This window comes from Tamandua tetradactyla, chromosome 3, assembly GCF_023851605.1.
Source record: "Tamandua tetradactyla isolate mTamTet1 chromosome 3, mTamTet1.pri, whole genome shotgun sequence".
Lineage (NCBI taxonomy): Eukaryota > Metazoa > Chordata > Mammalia > Pilosa > Myrmecophagidae > Tamandua > Tamandua tetradactyla.
The window spans coordinates 65,904,368-65,912,469 of record NC_135329.1 but is presented as its reverse complement, the minus strand read 5'-3'; the positions used below and the strand labels follow the sequence as shown (position 1 = coordinate 65,912,469).

At 50.7% G+C, this 8,102-nt stretch overlaps 1 protein-coding gene across 1 annotated transcript in view; it reads right to left on the bottom strand.

Moving 5' to 3' along the window:
- Positions 1-708: 708 nt before the first annotated feature.
- The window catches only part of GREB1 (growth regulating estrogen receptor binding 1), a 95,228-nt gene continuing 87,834 nt past the window's right edge, over positions 709-8,102 (bottom strand). The window contains exons 29-32 of the mRNA XM_077153223.1: positions 7,633-7,768; positions 5,846-6,046; positions 3,843-3,981; positions 709-2,717 (exon numbers count right to left, since the gene is read on the bottom strand). Of these exons, the coding sequence (XP_077009338.1) occupies positions 2,554-2,717; positions 3,843-3,981; positions 5,846-6,046; positions 7,633-7,768 (640 nt within the window). The 3' untranslated portion in view covers positions 709-2,553. The remainder of the gene's footprint in view (positions 2,718-3,842; positions 3,982-5,845; positions 6,047-7,632; positions 7,769-8,102) is intronic.

Sequence of the window (8,102 nt, the reverse complement as noted above, 5' to 3'; positions counted from 1 at the left end):
CCTTAGGAATTCCCTGTTCACAGGGTGACTGCCCTAACTTCCTGTGAAATAGGTTTTCACCCCTCCTGGGTGCCCTACAGTGTGACTTAATACCCCACCCCCACCCCAACCTCAACTTGTTTTTTGCACTACTTTGATGTCTGCAAAACGCTTCTCTGCCTTCAAAACTCTAGAAGGCCAAGCCAGAGTTTCCTAGTTCCACTTTACAGACTTTCTCCAATAGACCGGCACTGACACACAAGCACCCCCAGTATGTGCACAGGGGCCACTCTGCTCCCCCGGAACAGGGCTAGAGACCACAGTGGGACACAAGCTGACTCCACCTGGGTTGTGTCTGGGTAGGGCAGGGGGCAGGCAAGGATACCAGGGCTTCTAGGTGGAGCGTCTTGATTTGGCACTCGCCCGATCACTGCAGCCCTTGAACTATTTTCCATATTTTGAGGAAGGGCAGTCTTTCAGACACCTCTGCTGCCTTTGCCCCAGGGGACTGGAGCCGTGGCCGCCCTCGGAGCCGGCGGTCAGCTCCGAAGTGGCTGATCAGAAGCAGTGATGAGGATAGGCCACCGCCCTGCAGTTCGGAGGTCTTTATGTCCCACCCCCGATCAGCGAGCCAGAGCCAGGCACCTGGGCAGCGGATCCCACTGCTGCAGCCACATGGCTGGTTTGGGGGCTGGAAGCTGCTGCACGGGCATGACATTCGCTGCATTAATAAGAATTTACCACCTTTTCCTCTGCTTTCCTGGATGCTGCACAGTGTTCTCTAGACTCTGGAGTTTCAAACCGTTAATTCAGACAGTTCCTGCCAGTTCAATAGCTATTTTGGTGGAGGAACTGATTCCTGGACCTTCTTCTCTGCCATCTTCCCACAGTCCCCCGTGCCACGAGATATTAACCCCCAGAGACTATTTTATCTTAAAACAATGCGATTCATACACACCACAGAAACAGTGCATTATAACTTTTATTTATAAGCCTGGAACAGACAAGAATATTTGTTGCTTTCAAGTTTAAATTAACTAATAAAATGAGGAAAACTACCCAGAAGCTGCTATTTACAAAGGACAAATATAACTAAAGAAAGTTTTTTATTCCAAAATCGGAATAATGACATTTACAAAGTAATCATTTTATAAATGTTGATCTAAGTCCTTTATGCTCATGGACTTTTTTTCTTAGGGGAAAAAAGATTGAAATGAACTCTTTGGCATCATCTTTTAAAATAATTTCTTCTTGGCTCATTATCCACTGGAGTGCTTATAAATGTTTAAATGGGTGAATAAGAGTGCATGCTGATGACTCGTCTCTGAATGTGGAAATGCAGGCTGGGCGGCACTCTGTCCTTCTATGTCCCTCTGGTGATGGGCCACCCCAAAGCTGTGTGGTTGGGGGGACACGCCCTGGAGCCCAGGAGCTGAGTGGCCCAAGCAGCTCCTTCTCTCGACACATGTGATTCCGGCGAGGTACAGTCTCTGCTCCTCAATCTTCCCATCCATCAGATGGGAGGGTAATTCCAGGCAGAATTCAATAAGGCAATACACGTAAAAGCGCCTGGCCCAATGCCTGGCCAACAGTCAGCACTACAGACTGTGACCTAAGAATACCCTGGTGGGCTAGGGGACTCTGAAGGCCACGGGATGTCCCTGCTTTCTTTCCTCTTCCTCTCTGCCCAGGTGAGAACTTCTCCCAAAGGAACCAAACCGTCATTAGAGAAAACAAGCTATTTAAGGAGCTGGAAATGCTACTTCCGACCTAGTTCTTATCAACTACATTTTCTATACAATTTTGGCTGTTTTTTATTGTTTGTTTCATGTGAGCAAGTGGCTCCTCTTTCCTTTGGAAGGCAAATTCTATTTCTTAAGAACAGCCTCTGTAACCCTCATTTCCTTCCCAAAACTGTTTTGGTGTTACAGTAAGCTTCTTTTCATGTTTGTCCTTTACAAGAGATAGGGCATTTACCCTACACCATTTTAATTGAATAGTGTTTGCTGCGAAGTAAAACAATTTGCTTTTATTTATTAAATTTGATGCCTTTGGGCTAGCTTCTAAAAAAGAAAACCTGTAGACAGTTAAACAATTCATACTGAAATAACCAGATACTGGGTTTTCCCTTGCTCCAGCCTTTAACAGTTAAAATGTCCTGTGGAGTACTGCTTGGTGGCAGGTTATAGGAAATCACATCCACTGGACCCTGTACCTCCACAGAGCCATGCTTTGTGGTTAAGAGAACATTCGAGCTTGTCCATGGAAGCACACGAGTGGTCGTTAATGGGAAAAAATGTGCTCTTCATAAAAAGAACTGCACAATAGCCCAAGGCAATGTGTGGCGGTGGACAGCACACAGGGGACAGGGTCTGCGACCCGCCGGCCGTCCACTCACCCTGAGCCACCTTCCACTTCTGGCCTCAGTTTCCCATAAGTGCCAAAAGGCTGGACAGCAGACAGTGTCTGAGGCCCGCTCCGGTTCAGGCGCCCCCTGATGCTGGGACCTCCTGTCGCCCCAGGAGCATGAGGGCCTACAGGTTTCACCTTTCCAGGACACCCACTGGTGTCCCCTCAGATGTGCCGTCCAGTCAGGAAAAAGAGAGGCCTGTCCTCCTTGGCATTGGCAGTCTGGAATTCATCACGCAGCCGGAACTGCCACTCGTCTTCCAGCTCCAGGCGGACGACCGTCTGGCGGAGTGAGTTCCGGTCCTGACAGATGACGCACAAAGTGGCACCTGCAGGGACGATGTTGGAGAAGAGAAGAGCCTGGCCCCTGCCTGCACCCTACTGCAGTAGCAGCACAGGGTGCTGTCTGGAGGGCGTCCAGTCAGCGCGCATTTCCTTTGTAATGCTTTATAATCCTAGCAAGATATATAGTGTGACTATTATTTGGCAGGTGTGGCCAATAAGACACAAAGAGGCAGAACAGAAGTTGAAAAAGATCTGAGCAGAAGGACAGACAAGAAAGCAGACAGACGGGTCCTGGCATTTCCAGTGCCAGCCCTTGGGGCATGCCACCCCGCCCCACCCCACCTCGTGGCTGGATCCCACCCTCTTTGCCATCCAAAACAGGTTCGCCTGGCACCCCGCCACCTTTCCCTGCAGGCCCACACTTCAACCACACTCTGTTCACCTGTCCAGCCATCTACCTGCACCCCCCTCCACGTGTCCTCCCACTACGCGATGTTTCCTGAGGGCAGAGACTGTTGTAGACCCCTCTTAAATATTTCCCAAGGCCGTGTACACTGTTGGTTCTCAATTCATGTCTGCTAGAGAGGAAAGTCAAAGTATTTTGGGGGGGGGTTGGGGAGCGGGCGATGCATGGTTCAGGAATCGAACCCAGGTCTCCTACATGTTAGGCAAGAAATTTATTACTGAACCACCTGTGCACCCTTGGAAATACTTTTTTAAAGTCACATAGAATGCGGGTCGCTCACAATTACTCTAACATGAAAACAGCTTCAGGAGGAGAAAAGTAAAGGAGCTTGTGGGACCCCCAGCCAAGGAGAAATAATTCAACTCCCAGGATGGAGAAACATCTGAGGAGATTTGGGCCCTGATTTAAGCATTTTAGACCAAAGAAGTAACCCAGAGATTGGCAATACTTCCTATTCTCCTACAAGGGGGAGGATGCTCTAGGCCCGATCTCACAGAAAGCATGCTGGCTGGGGTGCAGGGAGACCCAAGACCCACCTTCATGGGGCTTTCTGGGACAGTGAGAGCAGTAACTTTCCCTCTCTAGGCCTCAGTTTCCCTAATGAGGCTCAAATGAAGGCGCCCCCCCAGGTCACCCCTCGAGGGGGCTGGGAGAGAGCAAGCCATCAAGCCGAGGTCCGGTGAAGCCGAGCATGGGAAGTTACCTTTCAGGAAATGGAACTTCTTCAAAAAGCTAGCCCCCACAAATGCATCACAGAGGTACAGGAGGAGCCCGCTAAACTTCCAGTCAGGGCAGCTGAAGTTGGAAGAGTGGGGCCGGGAGCTCACGTAACACACCGAAATCTGAAAAGGAAGGGATTCAAGAGAATACAGTTTTCTGTGAAATATGCAATATCATACAAGAGATTTGAGTATAAATATTAGCTGCTTGGTCAAAATCAGGGTTTGGAGGGAGCCATTCTGACCAAAAGGGGAAAAGGAAGTGTAACAAATAAGGTATCAGTGACTGAGAATTCAAAAGTGTCGAGAGGCTACTCTGGAGGTCACTCTACAGAAGCTTCAGTTAGACATTGCTACTTCACATGACTCACCAACCCTCAATCAAAACCATTCCAGCCAGTCCTAAAGAACACCTAGAGCTATATAAGATTCTACAAAGGTTCCATGCACTAGGGTAACTTTCCAGAAATCTACAACCTCCAGATAAGTCCCTGGGCCAAATAGGTCCAGAAACCCAGAGGGCCCAGCCTCTCCAGAGCATCAGCTAGTTCCATCTCCCTACCCCATATTACTGACAGCCCCTTTCAACACAAAAAGGTTAGAATAGCCATAGCCCAAGTACCCCTAAAGAGTAGGATAGAAAGACCAAAGGTGATGGTGGAGTTATACAGAGAAGGTAGGGTTTAACAAACAAGTATGATTACTAAATCATTATATTGATATTTCCTTTAGTCTCCAGTATCTTAGAGCAGCTAGAAGTAAAAACCTAAAAATGTGGAACTGTAACCCATACCAAACTTTGAAATCTGTTCTACAACTAATTGTTGTGCTGTGCTCTGAAATTTATTACTTCTTTGTATGCATGTTATTTTTCACAGAAAAGAAAAAGTAAGTCGATTGTTGTGCTGGTTTGAAAGGAAGTATGCCCCCTAAGAAAAGCCATGTTTTAATATAAATCCCATTTCATAAAGGTAGAATAATCCCTATTCAATACTATATATTTGAAACTGTAATGAGATCATCTCCCTGGTTGATGTGATTTAGTCAAGAATGGTTATTAAACTGGATTAGGGGATGACATGTCTCCACTCATTTGGGTGGGTCTTGATTGGTTTATTGGAGCCCTATAAAAGAGGAAACATTTTGGAGAATGAGAGATTCAGAGAGCAACACTATGAAGCAGAGAGTCCACCAGCCAGCGACCTTTGGAGATGAAGAAGGAAGACCCCTCTCAGGGAGCTTCATGAAACCGGAAGCCAGGAGAGAAAGCTAGAAGATGATGCTGTATTCGCCACGTGCCCTTCCAGCTGAGAGAGAAGCCCTGACTGTGTTCGCCATGTGCCTTCTCACTTGAGAGAGAAACCCTGAACTTTATCGACCTTATTGAACCAAGGTATCTTTCCCTGTATGCCTCTGATTGGACATTTCTATAGACTTGTTGTAATTGGGACATTTTCTCAGCCTTAGAACTGTAAACTAGCAACTCATTAAACTCCCCTTGTTAAAAGCTGCTCCGTTTCTGGTATATTGCATTCCGGCAGCTAGCAAACTAGAACAATTGTAATGATAAAAAGATATCATTATCTTTTTATCCAATATTCTGGAGCAGCTAGAAGGAAAAATCTGAGAGGATCGTAAGTAGCCCATGACTGACTCTGGGACTTGCCCTAGAGATCCCACTTGTTGAAGAGTGCTCTGAAAACCATTGCTTCTTTATTTCTTTGCTTTGTATATATGTTATATTATACAATAAAAAAAGTTAAAAAAAAAAAAAAAAAGTCAGTTCAGAAGGGTTTATCCAGAGTTATCTACTCATTAACCACTTGAGCACCAGAAAAGTACGGGCGTCAGAATTGGGTTTGATTTACAACTTATGACACTGGGGGCAAGTCAGTTACACTCTGGGTGGGGCGAGGACCTGAGACAGCAGCGAGGGGTCCCTCAGGGCCCTCACATGTGGGACAGGCAGCAGCCCCGGGGCAGCTACCTGAGGCCCCAGGTTGAGGTAACAGTCGATGGACAGCACGGGGTGGCTGCAGTTCTTGAGGGAGAGCGGGAAGAAGCGGTGGCCATGGTGATGGAGGAACTTCTCGAGCAGGAGCTGCGCCGGCACCGCAAGGAACGTGTGCTTGCTGTCAGGGGCGCAGATGTACTGGGCAGGGGCGCCCGCCGCAAGGTGGCCGGTCACCTGCGGGGGGAACCGAGCATGTCAGCGTGGCCGCCAGGGGGGCCACGGGTGTCCCGAGGGACGGGCACCCAGCCACGGATGCCAGAGGCAAAGGCAGTGATGCCGACGAGACCAGGCGATTCAGGAAGGAATTCCCTGTTAGGAAAACCGCGTCTGCTCCGGGCAGGGCACGTGGAAGCGGATCAGCTTATGCGCTGCGGGCACCCGCCTCTGCCGGCAGAGGCCTGGCGGTCGGGGAGCTCTTGTCCAGATCCAGCGTCAGAGCCTCCGGGAACGGCCAGAGACCCTGGGGTGAGCCTGTCCCGACACCCGCCGTCCCGTCCACCCCACGGCCCCCCCCGCCCCCCCCCCCCCCACCGGCCTCCCTTCGGGCGCGTGGCACACCTTGCCCGACCATCCTCACATCTTCCCTCAGGCTCTCCCCTCTGCCAGGATGACTCGTCCTCACCTGTCATCTGCTTCCTCAGGACCCTGCCACCAGCCCCCGGTCAGAGCCTGTCCCCCTGCTGCACACACCTGACCTTCACGGCTACTTCAATAAACACTCATTTAGCATCTGCCCTGGCTGCCGGGCTATGAGCTCCCAAGGAACTGAGGAGCAAATGAGTAAATGAAAACCATTATGTTGTTCCACTCAGATGAAAGATTATAAAAATGTATTTGCTTTCCTATATATATTAATATTATACATCGACAATTAAATGTAATGGAAAATAAGATTGTTTACATAGGAAGAAAGATGAAATACCTAAGGAAATGCACAAAATGTCCTTTAAAGGTAATAAAAGAAAAATTAAATTTCTTTTAAAGGCACATCAGGCTCTTCAGTTGAAAAACTTCAGATGGCCAAGATCCCAATTTTCTCCAAACTAAACTACAACTCTTAACACAACTTCAGTATTTTTTCTTTCCTTTGGGCACTTAACTAAATACCTCCCAAGTTCTTCTGGAAGTGCAGACTTCTTTAAGTCTTGGTTCTTTGAAAGAGAAATGAGGTGGGCTTTCTCCCCCAGATGTGGCCTGGCTCCCAGCCCGTGGGACAGTGGCAGAGGCTGCCCTTGGGCTGGGCACCGCAGCAGCAGGATGAGCTGCAGGTGCCGACAGGGGAAGGGGCTCTGGGCCGAGGGGTCGGAAACAGCTTCAGGTGGATGCACCAGCTTCCAGAAGACAAACTACTCTCGAGGGCAAGCGGAGATTTTATGTTAAGTCCCTCAGGCCTGCTCAGTTAGAAGGCCACCGTCAACCATCCCTCTCAATTCTCAGGGCCCGGCTTGTGGGCAGACAGCGGGTGCCCAGCTAGCCGGGCAGGGCCAGGAGCCAGGTGTGCCCCGGTGCTGCAGTATGGCCGGGGCAGGCAGGACCCGGCACCCCCTGCCCTCGAGGAGCGCCGTGGAGCAGAGAAGCAGACAGTCAGTGGCATGGAAAAGCCCCTGCGCGCAAGGAGGGACGCGGCCACCCCAGCCACCCGGGGCAGGAAGACTGCAGCCCGAAGAAGCGCTGCGCGGAGCCCTGAGGACCCGGGTAAAATCCGGGCTGGGAAGAGGAAGCTGCCGCAGCCCTGGCGGCCCGAGTCGGGCACCACTCACCGCGGCGTTGGAGGAGAGGGTGTGCGGCCCGCCCAGCGCCATCTGCTTCTTGGTCACGCTGAAGCGGTTGAAGCGGAGAAGCAGGAGCCCCGCGCTGTGCGCCCGCAGGTTGAAGTCCACGTCGTCGCACGTGAACCTGCCCGGAGGCGGCGGCGGCGGTCAGCCCCAGGGAATGCACGAGGAGCAGGCCGCGCCCGCCCGGGAACCCGCAGGAAGGCTCCCAAGCATGAGTTCTCGGATTTGTTCAAAAGGAAACAAGCCCCAAACCTCCCCGGCTAAAAGCTCCAGCACCGTGGACCAGCTGAAGTGAGGAAAGCAAGCCTGGAAGAGACAAGGGACCTGCCAACGCTGCCCAGTGCCGGTCCACTATGCCCATGCCGGCTCCAAGAGCCACCCCCGCGTGCACCTCCTCGGGCAGTGCGCCCACTGCCTGCCCAGAGACGGGCTCAGGGCGCCCGTGATCAGATTCG